Source organism: Panthera onca, chromosome X (assembly GCF_046562875.1).
Source record: "Panthera onca isolate mPanOnc1 chromosome X, mPanOnc1 haplotype 2, whole genome shotgun sequence".
In the NCBI taxonomy this organism is placed as follows: Eukaryota; Metazoa; Chordata; class Mammalia; order Carnivora; family Felidae; genus Panthera; species Panthera onca.
Genome location: NC_138357.1, coordinates 72,588,409 through 72,605,892, shown reverse-complemented (window position 1 = coordinate 72,605,892; position 17,484 = coordinate 72,588,409). Strand labels below are relative to the sequence as shown.

At 35.7% G+C, this 17,484-nt stretch overlaps 2 protein-coding genes across 6 annotated transcripts in view; one reads left to right on the top strand and one right to left on the bottom strand.

Annotated features, from left to right (window-relative positions):
• Positions 1 to 17,061, bottom strand: part of LOC145714407 (uncharacterized) — a 47,887-nt gene extending 30,826 nt beyond the window's left edge. Inside the window, exon 1 of the mRNA XM_081793916.1 lies at positions 16,959 to 17,061. Within this exon, the coding sequence (XP_081650042.1) occupies positions 16,959 to 17,061 (103 nt within the window). The remainder of the gene's footprint in view (positions 1 to 16,958) is intronic.
• EDA (ectodysplasin A) overlaps positions 1 to 17,484 on the top strand; it is a 415,885-nt gene that overhangs the window by 361,310 nt on the left and 37,091 nt on the right. The gene's annotated exons all lie outside the window — the stretch shown is intronic.

Here is a 17,484-nt window from a genome sequence, read left to right as displayed (position 1 = left end):
ATTAATGTGGTGTATCACATTGATTGATTTGCAATATTAAACCACCTTTGCAACCCAGGAATAAATCCCACATGATCAAGGTGAATGACTTTCTTAGTGGATTAGGTTTGCTAGTATCTTATTGAGAATTTTTGTATCCATGTTCATCAGGAATATTGACCTGTAGTTCTCTTTTTTAGTGGAGTCTTTATCAGGGTAATGCTAGACTCAGAATGAATTTAGTTTTCCTTCCTCTGCTATTATTTGGAATACTTGTAGAAGAATAGGTATTAATTCTTCTTTAAATGTTTGGTGAATTTCACCTGTGAAGCCATCTGATCCTGGACTTTCATTTGTTGGGAGATTTTTGGTTTTTTCTTTGCTGGCTATCAGTCTGTATAAGTTTTCTATTTATTCCTGTTCCAGTTTTGGTAATTTATGTCTCTAAGAATTTATCCATTTCTTCTACATTGTCCAATTTGTTGGCATATAGTTTTTCATGATATTCTCTTACAATTGTTTGTATTTCTGTGATGTTGGTTTCTATTTCTCTTTTCTGTTTTGTGATTTTTTTTGTAGCTCCTTTCTCTTTTAATTTTGATAATTCTGACTAGGGGGTTAACAATTTTTTAATATTTTCAAATAACCAGCTCCTGATTTCATTAATCTGTTCCACTGTTCGTTTTTTGGGGTTTGGTTTTTTTTAGTTTTTATGTCATTTATTTCTGCTCCAGTGTTTATGATCTCTCTCCTTTTGTTCACTTAAGGCTACATTTGTTTTTCTTTTTCTGTCTCCTTTAGGTGTAAGGCTAGGTTTTTTATTGGAGATTTTTCTTGCTTCTTGATGTAGGCCTGTATGCTATATACTTCCCTCTTTGGACTGCTTTTGCTGCATCCCAAAGGATTTGAACCATAGTGTTTTCATTTTCATGTGTTTCCGTGTATTTTTAATTTCTTCTTTCATTTCCTGGTTGAGGCATTCATTGTTTAGTAGCATGTTGTTTAACCTCCATGTATTTGTAGCCTTTCCAGATTATTTCTAGTGGTTGATTTCTAGTTTCATAGCTTTGTGGTCAGAGAGGGTGCATGGTATAATTTCAATCTTTTTGTACTTTTTGAGACCTGATTTGTGACCTAATATGAGATCTATTCTGGGAATGTCCCATGCACACTTGAAAAGAATGTGTATTCTGCTGTTTTAAGATGGAATGTTCCGAGTATATCTGTTAAGTCCATCTGGTCCAGTGTGTCATTCAAAGCCATTGTTTCTTTGTCCATTTTCTGTCTAGGTGATCTATCTATTGATGTAAGTGGGATGTTAAAGTCCTTCTATTATTGTTTGATTATCAATGAGTTCCTTTATATTTGTGATTAATTGCTTTATATATGTGTGTACTGTCACTTTGGGTGCATACATAATTAAAATGTTACATCTTCAGGGCACCTGGGTGGCTCAGTTAAGAGACCAACTTTGGCTCAGGTCATCATCTTGTGATTCATGAGTTCAAGCCCCGTGTTGGGGTCTGTGCTGACAGCTCAGAGCTCAGAGTCCAGAGCCCACATTAGACTCTCTGTCTCCCTCTCTCTCTGCCCCTCCCCAGCTCATGCTGTCTTTCTGTCTCTCTCTCTCTCTCTCAAAAATAAATAAACATAAGAAAAATTTTAATGGTATATCTTCTTGTTGGATTGTCCCCTTTATTATAATATAGTGCCCTTCTTAATCTGTTGTTACATTCTTTGTTTTAGAGTCTAGGTTGTCCAATGTAAGTATTGCTAGTCCAGCTTTCTTTTGACATCCATTTGCATGTTAAATGTTTCTCCGTCCCTTTATTTCCAATCTGCAAGTGTCTTTAGGTCTAAAATGAGTCACTTTATAGGCAGCATATAGATGGGTCTTGTTTTTTATACATTCTGACACCCTATGTGTTTTTTTTTTACCCTATGTGTTTTGATTGGAGTGTTTAGTCCAGTTACATTCAAAATAATTATTGATAGATATATGTTTATTGCCATTTTATTACTTGTTTTGTCGTTGTTCCTGGAGATTTTCTCTGATCATTTCTTGTCTTTGTCACTTTTGGTCTCTCCTTTCCATTCAAAGAGTCCCCTTTAATGTTTCTTGCAGGGCTGATTAGTGATCATGAGTTTTTGTTTGTCTGGTAAACTTGTTATCTTTCCTTCTTTTCTAATGATAGTCTTGCAAGATAGAGTATTCTTGGCTTCAGATTTTTCCCATTCAGCACTTTGAATATATCATACCACTCCCATCTGACTTGCCAAGTTTCTGTTGAGAAATTTCCAGCTAACCTTATGGGTCTTCCCTTGTAAGTTAAGGACTTCTTTTGTCTTGCAGCTTTTAAAATTTTTTTATCACTGTGTTTTACAAATTTAATTAGAATATGTCTTGGTGTTAGCATGCTTTTATTGATTTTTAAAATATGTCTATTTGGGGCGCCTGGGTGGCTCGGTCGGTTAAGCGTTGACTTCAGCTCAGGTCATGATCTCACGGTCCATGAGTTCGAGCCCCACGTCAGGCTCTGTGCTGACAGCTCAGGGCCTGGAGCCTGTTTCAGATTCTGTGTCTCACTCTCTCTCTGCCCCTCCCCTGTTCATACTCTGTCTCTCTCTGTCTTGGAAATAAATAAACGTTAAAAAAAATTTTTTTTAATATGTCTATTTATTTATTTTGAGAGAGAGCGGGGGAGAGAGAATCCCAAGCAGGCCCTGCACTGCCAGCACAGAGCCCAATGCAGGGCTTAATCCTGCAAACTGTGAGATCATGACCCAAGTGGAAACCAAGAGTCTGATGCTCAACCAACCAAGCCACCTAGGTGCCCCAACTTTTGTTGATTTTGATGGGAGTTCTCAGTCTCTCCTGGATCTGGATGTCTGTTTCCTTCCCCAGATTAAGGAAGTTTTCAGCTATTATTTCCTCAAATAAATTTTCTGCCCCCTTTTCTCTCTCTTCTTCTTCCAGGACTTCTCTAATATGAATGTTATTACAATTCATGGAGTCACTGAGTTCCCTAAGTCTATTCTTGTATTGTGTAATTCTTTCTCTCTTTTGTTCAGCTCAATTTTTTCCCATTAGTTTTTCTTCTATGTTATTAATTCGTTCCTCTGCCTCTTCCAGCCTGCTGTTCATTGCATCCAGTCCATTTCTAATCTCATTTATTGAATTCTTCCTCTGTGATTGATTGTTGTTAACTCTTTTATCTCTGTGTTAAGAGATTCCCTGATGTCTCTACTCTTTTCTCAGGCCTAGTGCATATCCTTAATATTGTTCCTTTAAATTCTCCATCAGGCATGATACTTATATTTGTTGCACTTAGTTCTCTGACCATGGACTTACTTCTCTTGTTCTTTCATTTGGGATAAATTCCTCTGTCTTTGCATTTTATCTAAGTCTCTGCCTTCCTCTTCTGTCCTAGAAAAGCCAGTTATGTTTCCTGCTCCTAAAATTAATGACTTTATGAAGAAGAGGTCATGCAGTGTCCAGGGTCTGGTGCTTCTGGGCATGTCTCTGGTGTCTGTCACATGCACTCTGCTGGTGTGTTTTGGCTGCTGTCTCCTTCAGGCCAGTCATCTACAGAGGCTCTCCTTGTCTGCTGTGAGCAGTGTTTGGTCCCTGGCCTGAATGTGGCAAGTTGTAACTAGGTGTGCTCTGGTCTGCTTGTGAAATGAGACCTGCTATTACTTCTATGAGAACTAAGACACTGCCGACCTCTCTGTTCAGGAGACATGGTGTGCAGGTTTGTGCAGGTCTTCTAAGGGAGGGGTACACTGTGCTGTGAGTGAGGCAAGCTTGACTGAAAGAAGCAGACTGCCACAGCACAAAGGGGTCAAGGTTGGTGTAAGCAAGTTAGGCAGCCAGTGTCAGTGATGCACTGCTTCCCACAGGTGGCTCTATGTTTATGCTGAGAGGTGTGGTAGGGACATGGTACCCACCAGCTCCTTTGTTTCTGGAGAGATGTCTCTGAATGCTGCCCCTAAGGGAAGAACTCTGAGAAGAGCAAATAATCTCCCACCTGTGTGCCCAGACATTTTTCAGATCACTGTTTCCATGCTATCTGCCCCTTGGGTTTTTTGCTTGCCTTCTCTCCAGGAGCAGGGCAGCCCTCTGGGCTCTATTCCAGCCAAGCCTGCTGACCTTTAAAACTCCAGGCCTTATGCCCTGCTGGTTGTAAGAACTCACAAAATTCAGCCCCTCTCATTTTCCAAGCCAATGGCTTTGGGGAAACCTCCTCGTGCATTCCATTGTGTGCCCTTCTATCGCCCTTCTCCACAATCATGGCTCCCTCCCCTTTGCTGCACCTGTGATTCATTTCTCTCCTAAACCACACCTCCATACTGCCTACCTTCTTTGCTGTAATGTTTTCTCTCCCTTTAATTGTGGAGCTTGTTCTGTCAGTCTTTAGGTTGATTTATGGGGATGATTTTATAGTTATCTAGTTGTGTTCATGGAATGAAACCAGCCTAGGGCCCTCCTACTCTGCTGCCATCTTTTCTCTCTCTCCAGCTCATTTCTTTTTACCACTAAATAATATTCACTTGTAAGGTTGGACCACAGTTTGCTTATCCATTCACCTATTGGATGATAACTTAGTTGCTTCCAATTTTGGCAATTATGAATAAAACTACTCTAAACATTCATATGCAGGCTTTTGTTTGAGCATAAGTTTTCAACAAATTTGGGTAAATACTTAGGAGTACAATTTCTGAGTTGTGTGGTAAGACTATGTTTAGCTTTTTAAGAAACTGCCAAACTGTCTTCCAAACCATATTCCCACCAGCAATAAATGAGCATACCTGTTGCTCCACATTCTTGTCAAAATTTAATGTTGTCACTATTTTGGACTTTAGCCATTCTAATAGGTATGTTGTGCTATCTCATTGTCTTAATTTGCATTTCTCTAAAGACATATGGTGTTGAACATCATGTCGTTATTTACAATCTATACATTTTCTTTGGTGAGGTGTCTGTTTTAGATTGTTTTCCCATTTGTTAATTGGATTTTTTGCTTTCTTGTTGAGTTTTAATAGTTCTTTATATGTTTTCAATACATTTTGCAGGCATTTTGTCTCATTCTGTGGCTTGTCTTTTGATTCTCTCAACAGTGTCCTCAAAACAGAAGCTTTTAATTTTAGTGAAATCCAATTTATCCATTTTTTTCATTCTTGATTTGTGTTTTTGGAGTTCTACCTAGAAGCCCATTACCAAACCCAGTGTCACCTAGATTTTCTCCTGTGTTATCTTCTAGGAGTTTTAGGGTTTAATGTTTATATTTAGGCTGCTAATCTATTTTGAGTTCATTTTTGTGAATGGTGTAAGGTCAATGTCTAGATTCTTTTGTTTTGTTTTGTTGTTTGTTTTGTTTTTGTTTTTTTTCCCATATGTATGTCCTGTTATTCCAGCAGCATTTTTGAAAAAACTAGCCTTTCTTCATTGGGTTGCCTTTGCTTTTGTGTTAAATATCAGTTGACTATATTTGTTTCAATTTATTTTTAGTCTCTCTATTCTGATCCAGTCATCTTTCTGTCTATTACTTCAGTATCACACTGTTTTCATTACTATAGCTTTATGCTAAGTCTTGAATCAGGTAGTGTCAGCCTTCCAATTTTGTTCTTATTCTTCATATTGTGCTGAATATTCTGAAATATTTTTCCTTTCCATATAAACTTTAGAATCAATTTTTTCCTATCCACAGAGTAACTTGCTGGGATTTTGCCTGGTATTGCATTGAATCTATAGACCAAGTTTTGGGGGATGAGGGAACATTAGATCTTAACAATATTCAGTCTTCCTATGCATATAAACATGGAATATCCTTCCATTTATTTAGACTTTTATTTCTCTCATCAGAGTTTTGTAGTTTTCCCCATATAGATTTTGTACACATCTTGTTTGATTTATACTTAAAAATTTTCCTCTTTTTTTTTTTTTGGTGCTAATGAAAATAGCGTTTGTTTTCTAATTTTTTTAATGTTTATTTATTTTTGAGACAGAGAAAGAGCATAAATGGGGGAGGGTCAGAGAGAGGGAGACACAGAATCTGAAGCAGGCTCCAGGCTCCAGGGTCCGAGCTGTCAGCACAGAGCCCGAAGTGGGGCCCGAACTCACGGACTGTGAGGTAGATCATGACCTGATCCGAAGTCGGATGCTTAACCAACTGAGTCATCCAGGTGCCCCAGTGTTTTTTTTTTAATTTCAAATTCCAATTGGAATTCATTCCTAGTTTATAGTAAGACAATGGACTATTATATATTAGACTTGTATCCCGCAGCTTTATTATATTTGCTTAATTACAGGAGCTTTTTTTTTTCTTTTAGTCAATTCTCTTGGACTTTTTACATAGGAAATCATGTCATCTGCAAACAAAGTCAGTTTTATTTCTTCCTTCCCAATATGTATAACTTTTATTTCCTTTTCTTGCCTTATTGCATCAGTTATGAGTTCTAGGGTGATGTTGAATGGGATTGGTAAGAGGGGGCATCTTTGCCTCATTTTCATTGTTAGGGGAAAAGTATCTAGTCTCTTGCCATTAAGTGTAACATTAGCTGTAGATTTTTTGTAGACTTTTTTGTAAAATTGATGAAGTTTTCTTCTATTACTAATTTGTTGAGAGTTCTTACCATGAATGGATGTTGGATTTTGTCAAATGATTTTTCTGCATCTATTGATAGGATAATTTGATTTTTATTCTTTAGCTTATTGATATGTCATGAATTATGTTAATTCATTTTTGAATGTTGAATCAGCTGTACATATCAGGAATAAATCCCATTTGGTTGTGGTATATAAATCTTTTAAGACATTGTTAGATTTGACTTGCTAATATTTTATTTAGGATTTTTATATCGATTTTCAAGAGAGACTTGGTCTGTAGTTTTCCTTTCTTGTAATGTCTTTTGTTTTGATATTAGGGTAATGTTAACCTCATGGAATGAGTTAGGAAGTTTTCCATCTACTTCTATTTTCTGGAGCAGGTTATAAAAAATTGGTATAATTTCCCCTTAAATTTTTGGTAAAATTCACCAATGAAACCATCTGAGCCTGGTTCTTTCTGTTTTAGAACATTATTAATTGTTTATTCAATGTCTTAAATGTAGATAGATAGATAATCATTTATATATTATCTATTCAGAGTATATATTTGTGTGAGTTTTAATAGGTTGTGTCTTTCACTGAATTAGCCAATTTCATCTAAATTTGTGGGCATAGACTTGTTCATAATATTATTTCATTGTCCTTTTAACATCTATGTGAGAAGTAGTAGTATTTCTAATATTAGTAATTTGTGTCTAATCTCCCCCTTTCTTGGTTAGCCTGGGCAGAGGCTTATCAATTTTATTGATCTGTACAAAGAACCTGTTTTTGGTTTCTTTAATTTTTTTCTATTGCTCTCCTGTTTTTAATTTCATTTATTTTTGCTCTTATTTTTATAGTTTCTTTTCTTCAACTTATTTGGATTTATTTCTTTTAAACTTTCTGTATTAATTTTGAGAGAGAGAGCATGAGTGAGGGAGGGGCAGAGAGAGAGAATCCCAAGCAGTCTCCACACTGTCAGCAGAGAGCCCAACGTGGGGCTAGAACCCATGAACTGTGAGATCATGACCCAAGCCAAAATCAAGAGCCAGATGCCCAACCAACTGAGCCACTCAGGCACCCCTCCTTTGGATTTAATTTCCACTTCTTTTTCTAGTTTCTTAAGCTAGAAGCTTAGATTGGAGATTTTCCAAAGCCATTTAGCTCTTTATCTTGTTCTCTAATATGTGAATTTCCAGCTATCTTTCTGTTATTGATTTCTAGCTTATGTCTATTGTCATATGAGAACATAGTTTTTTAAGATATTTATGCATTTAAATTTCTTAAGATAAATTTTATGACATGGAATGTTTATTTTATGAGTGTTCCATGTGAGCTTGAGAAGACTGTGTATTGTTGGGTGAAGCATTCTAAAAATGTCAATTAGATCTAGTTGATTGATGGTTTTATTCAGCTCAAGTGTATCCTTACTAATTTTCTGCCTGCTGGATATTTCAATTACTGATTGAAGAATGTTGAAGTCTAACTGTAATAATGGATTCATTAGTTTTTGCCTCATATTTCTGACACTCTGTTGTTAGGCATATATACATTAAGGATTGTTATATCTTTGTGGAGAATTTACCCCTTTATCATTATGTAATTCCTCCTTATCCCTGATCATTTTCCTTGTTCTAAAGTCAGCTTTGTGTGAAATTTGTGTGTGTGTGTGTGTGTGTGTGTGTGTGTAGCTTTCTTTTGATTATCGTTAGCATGGTATATCTTTCTCCATCCATTTACTTTTAATCTACCTGAGTCTTTATATTTACAGTGTGTTTCCTATAAACAACGTATCATTGTTTCTTGGGGGTTTTTATCTACTATGAGTTTCTATCTTTTAACTGGTGTATTTAGAACATTCACATTTAAAGTGATTTTTGATAGGGGCACCTGGGTGTCTCAGTCCTACTTCAGCTCAGGTCATAATTTCGCAGTTCATGAGCTTGAGACCCACTTCGGGCTCTGTGCTGATAGCTCAGAGCCTGGAGCCTGCTTCGGATTCTGTGTCTCCCTCTCTCTCTGCCCCTCTGCTGCTCATGCTCTGTCTGTCTCTCTGTCTTTCTCTTTCTCTCAAAAATAAATAAATAAATTAATTAATTAATTAATAATAAATAAATAAATAAATTTTAAAAGTAAATTAAGTGATTATTGATACAGTTGCATTAATTTCTCCTATATTTGTAACTATATTTGTATATACTATATTTGTTTACTATTCACTGCCCTTTTTTTGTTGCTTTTTTGTCTTCTTTTCTGACTTCTCTGATTTTAATTAAGCATTTTAAACAATTCCATTTTCTCTCCTCTTTTAGCATATCAATTATCCTTCTTTTAATAAATTTTGGGGCACCTGGGTGGCTCAGTTGGTTAAATGGCCAACTTCATCTCAGGTCATGATCTCACAGTTCATGGGTTCAAATCCCGCATTGGGCTCTATGCTCACAGCTCAGAGCCTGGAACCTGCTTTGGATTCTTTGTCTCCCTCTGTCTCTGTCCCTCCCCAGCTCATGCTGTCTGTCTCTCTCTGTCTCTCTCTGTCTGTCTGTCTCTCTCTTTCTCTCAAAAATAAACATTTATTTTGTTTAATTTTAGGGGCACCTCGGTGGCTCAGTCTGTTGAGTATCAGGCTCTTCATTTCAGCTCAGGTCATGATCTCACAGTTGTGAGATCGAGGCCTGAATGGGGCTCCATGTTGAGTGTGGAACCTACTTGTGATTCTCTCTCTCCCTGTCTCTGCCCCTCCCCTGCTCACACTTTCTCTCTCAAAATAAATAAATAAATAAATATTTTAAAAAATTTGAGTGGTTGCCCTACAGTTTAAAATATACATTTATGATTGATCCAACTCCACTTCCAAATAACATTACACAACTTTACAGGTAGTACAACTACTTTATAGCAGAGTATTCCCAATTCTTCCCCATTGCTTACAACATTTCTGCCATCTCTTTCACTTATCTATAAGCTATAATCACTGAATACATTGTTGTTATTATTGGAGAAAACTATTATCTATTTAATCAGTTAAGAGTAAGTAAGATAAAATATTTTATTTTACTTTCATTTATTCCTCCTCTAATGCTCTTCCTGTCTTACATAGATCCAAGTTTCTGACCTATTCTTTTCCTTACTCTGAAGAACTTATTTTAACATTTCTTAAAAGGCAGGCCTACTAACAACAATTTCCATCAATTTTTGCTGAGAAAGTCTTTATTTCTCCTCCATTTTTTGAAGGATAATTTTGCTGTATATAGAATTCTAAGTTGGTAGTTTTTTTCTTTTAACACTTTAAATATTTCACCGCACTCTCTTCTTGCTTAAATGGTTTCTAATGTGAAGGCAATGAAATTTTTTGTTATTTTATAGTTGTTGTTATACTTGTTATATAGTTAAGGTGTCCCCCACACACCCCAAATTCTCTAGATATTGTCTTTTTGTTTTTCTGCAGTTTGAATATGATTGTGTCTATTGATCAACTCTTTGGTATTTATCCTACTTGGTGTTCTCTGAGCTTTCTGCATCTGAAATTTGTTGTCTATAATTACTTTTAGAACATTCTCATTCAATATTATATCAAATAATTCTTCTATTTCTTCTTTTTTTCTCTTTCTCGTATTCCCATTATGTATGTGTTACACCAATTGTAATTGTCCCAGTCATTAGACATCCTGTTCAACCTTTTTTGTTTCTTTTTCTTTGCATTCTTTTAGGAAGTTTCTATTAATATATCTCCAAGGTCACTGATTCTTTACCATCAAAGGAATTATTTTTTTTTTTATTTTTTAAAAAATGTTTAGGGGCGCCTGGGTGGCTTGGTCGGTTAAGTGTCCGACTTCGGCTCAGGTCATGATCTCACGGTCCGTGAGTTCGAGCCCCGCGTCGGGCTCTGTGCTGACAGCTCAGAGCCTGGAGCCTGTTTCAGATTCTGTGTCTCCCTCTCTCTCTGCTCCTCACCTGTTCATGCTCTGTCTCTCTCTGTCTCAAAAATAAATAAACGTTAAAAAAAATTTTTTTTTTAAATGTTTATTCATTTATTTTTTCATTTTGAAAGAGAGAACACAAGCACGGGAGGGGGAGAGAGAGAGGTAGAGAGAGAATTCCAAGCAGGCTCCATGCTATCAGCACATAGCCCAATGCAGGGCTCAATCTCACGAACCATGCAATCACAACCTGAGCTGAAATCAAGAGTTGGACACTCAACCAAGTGAGCTACCCAGGTGCCCCCAAAGGAATTCTTTTATAATGTTTTCCAATAGCCAAAATTATTTTTGTAATTTCATTTATTTAAACTAAAAGCAAAAATAGGTTACCCAATGCTCTCATTGCCCCCCCACTCACACATATACACACACACACTGGTCTGGCAATCACCACTCTGTGTCTGTATTTATGAGTTTTGGGTTTTTGTTTTGTTTTTGTTTTTTTAGGTTCCATGTGTAAAAGAGATTATATGGTACTTGACATTCTCTGGTTTATTGCATTTAGCATAAAAGCTTCAAAGTCCATCCACCTTGTCACAAATGTCAAGATATTCTTTTTTATGGCTGAATAATCTATTATATATATATATATGTATATATATATGTATATATGTATGTACATACATATATGTGTGTACATATATATATATATATATAATAGATTATTCATCAGTGGATGAATGGTTAAAAAAGATGTGGTGTGTATGTGTGTGTATATATATATATGTGTGTATATATATATATATAGGTTATTTCCATATCTTGGCTATTGTAAATAAATAAAGCTGCAATGAACATTGGGGGGGGTCCATATATATTTTTTATTCAGTGTTTCCATTTTCTTCAGATAAATACTCGAAAGTGGAATTGCTGGAACATATGGTAATCCTATTTTTAAATTTTTGAGAAATCTCCATACTGTTTTTCATAAGGGCTGCATCAATTTACATTCCCACCAACACTTCATAAGGGTTCCCTTTTCCCCACATCCTTTCCAATACTTACAATTTTTTGTCTTTTTAATAATGACCATTCTAACAATTGCAAGGTGATGTCTCATTCTGATTTTTATTTGCATTTCACTGATGGTTAATGACGTAAAGCATCTTTTCATATGTCTGTTGGCCATCTGTATGTCTTTGGAAAAATGTCAATTCAGATCTGCCCATTTTTAATTGGATTGTTTTGGTTTTTGCTATTGAATTATAAAAGTTCTTTTCCTATTTTAAATATTAACCCTTTATCAGATATATGATTTGCAAATATTTTCACCCATTCTGTAGGTTGCCTTTTCAGTTTTTTGATGGTTTCCTTTGCTGTGCAGAAAGATTTTTAGTTTGATGTAGTCCTACTTGTTTGTTACTTTCATTGCTTTTGCTTTTGATGTCAGATTCAAAACATCTTTGCCAAGATCTGTGGTAAGGAGCTTACCACCTATGTTTTCTTCTAGGAGTTTTAAGGTTTCAGGTCTTACATGCAAGTCTTTAATCCATTTCAGGTTAATTTTTGAATATGGTAGTCCAATTTCATTCTTTTGCTGTGGATATCCAATTTTTCAAACACCATTTATTTGAAGAAACTGTCCTTTCCCCATTGTATACTCTTAGCTCCTTTGTTGTAAATTAATTATCTGTATATGCATGGGTTTATTTCTGGGCCCTTTATTCTGTTCCATTGAGCTGTATGTCAGGTTTTTATGCCAACATGATACTATTTTAATTACTAAAGCTTTGTGATATAGTTTGAAACCAGTGATGATGATGCCTCAACCTTTGTTCTTTTGACTCAAGATTGCTTTGGCTAGTCAGGGTCTTTTATTGTTTCATACAAATTTTAGGATTGTTCTATTTCTATTAAAAATGCCATTAGAATTTCAATAGGGATTTATTGAAAGTATATGTTATTTGGATAGTGTGGGCATTTTAAGAATATCAATTCTTCAATACATGAACATGGTATATCTTTCCATGTATTTTTTGTGTTTTTCCATTTCTTTCATTTATGTCTTTAAGTTTTCAATATTCAGGTCTTTCACTTCCTTGGTTAAATGTATTCCTATGTATTTTATTACTTTTGTTGCAACTGTAAATGGGATGGTTTTCTTAATTTCCCTTTCAGATAATTCATTATTAGTGAATAAAATGCGAGATTTTTGTGTATTGATTTTGTATCATGCAACTTTACTGAATTTGTTTATTCTAAAAGTTGTTTTAATAGTCTTTAGGGTTGTCATATATACTATCATGTCAACTGCAAATAGTGACAGTTTTACTTCTTCCTTTCCAATTTAGATGCCTTCTATTTCTTTTTCTTGTATAATTGCTGTAGTTACAACTTCCAATACTCTGTTGAATAAAAGTGAGCATCTTTGCATTGTTCCTGATCTTAGAAGAAAAGCTTTCAATGGTGGGCTTGTCATATACGGCCTTTATTATGTTGAGGTGCATTCCCTCTATGTTCACTTTGTTGAGAGTTTTTATCATAAATGGATATTGAATTTTGTCAAATGCTTTTTCTGCATCTATTGAGATAATCTTATTTTTTTCATCCTTCATTGTTTTTTTAAAGTTTATTTATTTAGTTTGAGAGAGAGAGAGAGAACACACAAGCAGGGGAGGGGGAGAGAAAGAAGGAGAGAGAGAATTCCAAGCAGGCTCTGCACTGTCAGCACAGAGCCTGATGCAGGGCTTGAACTCATAAACCATGGGATCATGACCTGAGCCAAAATCAAGATCAAGAGTTGGACACTTAACTGACTGAGCTATCCAGGTGCCCCTCATCCTTCATTGTTAATGTGGTATATCACATTGACTGATATGCAGATGTTGAACCATCGCATCATTCCTGGAATAAATCCCTCTTGATAATGGTGTATGATCCTTTTAATGTATTATTGAATTTGGCTTGCTAATATTTTGTTGAAAATCTTCGCATCTATGTTCATCAAGGATTGAGGATTGATATTAATTTTTCTTTGAGTGTTTGGTAGAATGCACTAGTGAAGCTGTCTGGTCCTGGACTTTTGTTTGTTGGGAGTTTGTTTTTTTTTATTATGGATTCAACCTCCTTACTAGTAATTGGTCTGTTCAGATTTTCTATTTCATCATGATTCAGTCTTGGAGGTTGTATGTTTTTAGGAATTTATCCACTTATTCTAGGTTGCCCAAATTTTTGGTATATCCTAATCTTTTATGATCCTTTGTATTTCCGTGGTATCAACTGTAACATTTCCTCTTTCTTTTTTAAATGTTTATTTTTGAGAGAGAGACAACAAGCAGAAGGGGCAGAGAGAGGTGGACAGAGGATCTGAAGTGGGCTCTGCACTGACAACAGTGAGCCCTACATGGGGCTCAAACTCACAAACCACAATGTCATGACCTGTGCCAATGTCAGATGCTCAACTGACTGAGCCACCCAGGCATCCCACATTTCCTCTTTATTTTCTGATTTTATTTATTTGTTATCTGGTTTTTTGTTGGTGAGTTAGCTAAAGGTTTGTCAATTTCATTTATCTTTTCCAAGAACCAGCTCTTAGTTTCAGTGTTTCTTATTAACCTTTTCTTCTTATTTATATCTACATTTTTAGAGCAATTATGTTCACAGCAAGATTGAGGGGGAAAGTAGAGAAATTTCCCATATATACTTGTCCCCACTCATGAAAAGCCTTCCTCCATTATCAACAGTCTCTCACCAGAGTAATACATTTGTTACAATTGTTAAACCTACACTGACACATCATAATCACCCAGTTCATATTTTATACTCCTGTTGTACCATCTATGAGTTTGGGAAAATATATAATGACATGTATCCACCATTATAATATCATACTGACCCAAAAATCCTGTGATTGACCTATTTATCCCTTACCCCCAATTCTTTTACTATTTTCATAGTTTTGTCTTTTCTAGAATGTCATATAGTTGGAATCATATAGTATGTAAACAGATAGGCTTTTTTCGATTCGTAATATACATTTAAGAGTCTTCCATGTATTTTCATGGCTTGATAGCTCACTTCTTTTTAGTGCTGAATAATATTCCATTGTCTGGATATACCACACTGTATCTATCTATTTACCTACTGATGGGCATCTGAGTTGTTTCCAAGTGTTGGCAACCATGAATAAAGCTGCTATAAACACTCATGTACCACTTTAGGTGTGAACATAAGGTTTCACCTTTTGGGGGGTAAACATCAAAGTGCACGACTGCTATGTTGTATAGTTAGAATATATTTAGTTTCGTAAGAAACCACCAAACTGTCTTCCAAAGTGGCTGCACCATTTTGCATTCCAACCAGCAGTTAATGAGAATTCTTGCTGCTCCACATCTTCAGCTGCATTTGGTATCGTCAGTGTTCCTTCCAGATTTTGACCGTTCCAATAGGTGTGTATTATTATCTCATTGTTTTAATTTGTATTTCCCTAATGACATGTGATGTGAAGTATCTTTTCATATGCTTGCTTGCCTCTGTATATCTTCTTTAGTGAGATGTCTTGTAAGGTCTTTGGCCCATTTTTTTAAACTGTGTTTGTTTTCTTATCGTGAAGATTTAAGAGCTCTTTTTATATTTTGGATAGCAGTCTTTTACCAGATGTTTCTTCTGCAAATATTTTCTCCCAGTCTTTGGCTTATCTTCTTGACATTATCTTGACATTGTCTTTCCGAGAGCAGAGAGTTTTCTTAATTATTATTATATTAATTCCAGCTTATCAATTGTTTCTTTTATGGATTATGCCTTTGGTCCTGTATCTAAAACATCATCATAATACCCAAGGTCATCTAGATTTTGTCTTATATTATCTTCTAAGAGTTTAATAGTTTTGCATTTTAAGTTTAGGTCTGTGATCCATTTTGAGTTAGTTTTGGTGAATAGTGTAAGGTCTGTGTCGATATTCACTTTTTTGTATGTCAATGTCCAGTTGTTCCAGCACCATTTATTGAAAACACTATCTTTTTCCTCCTACTGCATTATGTTTGTGCCTTGTCAAAGATCAGTTGACTATATTTATGGGGGTTAGCATTTCCGTTTTATTCTTTCTTACAGTTTTCATTTCTCTGCTTACAATATTCATTTGTTATTGCATGTTGTCCAGTTTTTCATTAACACCCTTAGCATATTAATCATAGTTAAATTCCAGGTTTAATAATTCCAAAATCTGTGCCATATCTGAGTCTTATTCTGATGCTGAGTTTGTCTCTTCAGACTATATTTTTTACCTTCTTTTAAATTTGGGTGAAAGCCAGACATAATGTACTAGTTAAAAGTAACTGAGGTACATAGGCCTGTATGTAGGATTTTACATTAATCTAACTAGGAATTAGGCTGTGTTTACTCTCTGCTGTAGCCGTGGTATCAGAGGCTAAAATTCCCTCTTTTATTTTTTGTTTTAGTCTCCTCTTGTTGTCTTTGGGTGTCCCTAGAAACTCCTTAAGTATGGTCTGAAACTTGCAGAGAGTTTTAGCTATAATCCACTGTTATTATACAAGAGCCCTGTTCATGTGGTGGTAAAATGTAAGTGAAGGGGAAGCATTCTATGGTTCTGTTATTATGTCCCAATCTTTTAGTGTGCCTGATCTGAGTATTTCCTATTCCCTAGGTCAGTTAGGCTCTGATAAAACCCAGTGAGTTAGGATCTAATAAAATAGTTTTCCTTGAGAGCAGTCCTTGTTAAGGAGAATAGAGAAATCTGCAAACATTTCAAAATGGCTACTTTTCCTCTCCCCTTGCCATAAACACAAGGAAAATTTTCTCCAATCTTCACAGTGAGATCCTGGTAAGTCTCTTGAAGGCAAAACTCATGAAAGTGTGTGGGCCCACCTAAGACTGGACTCCCTTGAGGTTTTTAGCTTTTAAGCTAGTTCACACTGAGCCTGCAGAAATCTGTCAGTTACAGTTTTAAAGTGTTCTTACTGATACTGGCTCCAGCTCCAGGCTTCTCCTCCTCATAAACTGTGATTTTCTGTATCCATCAGAATAGCAGTTTGCCTTGTAACCTCAATTCTCTGATGGATCTAAGAGTTGATTTTAAGTTTGTTCAGCTCTTTTCTTGTTGTGAGTATGGGAGTGATGACTTTCAAGCTGTTGACATGTCAAACTAGAAACAGGAAATATATATTTATTTTTAAGTTTTCAAAACACATCTAGAATAACGTGAATCATTCTGAAGTTCCAGCTTATCTTAAAATACCTGCAATTTGTGTGACCTTGTGCAATTTATTTAAGACATCTCTTTATCTATAAAATAAGCATAATAATGCCTACTTATCTGGATTATCATAAGACCTAAATAAGATATGTAAAGCAACTATTGCATGGTTCATATATATTCAATAAATGTTAGCTTTGGTTATCACATTATTTATCTTCATCAAAACCCTAGGCCTTGAATAAAGACAAAGTATACAAACTGTTCCCTAACTTAGAAGATGAAGAATCAGAAGAAGAGTCATCTACTCTATCTTCAGTCAGGACCAGAATCTGGCTAGGACTGCTGCTGGCCTCCATGGCCATGATGCTGTTACAAGACCCCCTTTCCTTAATGTCAGATAGCAAATTCCATGTCCACATTGATCAAAACCTGTCACATCTCAATTCTCCTATCAAAGCAGTCTTAGACTGGACACCCGTCTGTCCCACTCTGATGCATTTGTGGGTTTTGCCTGCAGAAAGTATGGTTACAAATAGAGGGAATTGGAGTTATATAGAAATATTGGCAGTTACCATATAAACAGACATGTGACAGTCTTAGTGCTCTGAGTAGATATGTAAAAAAGTTCTGAAGTACATAAGGAAAATAAATCAATGTATCTAAAAGGTTATAGAACTCAAGTTGCTGCTTATGTTCTGGGTCAGGATGCTCATATCTAACATCTAGCTCCCTGGCATTTTCTCTCTAGAAGCTGGAAAACTGCAGTGGTCTCAAATGAAAGAAAT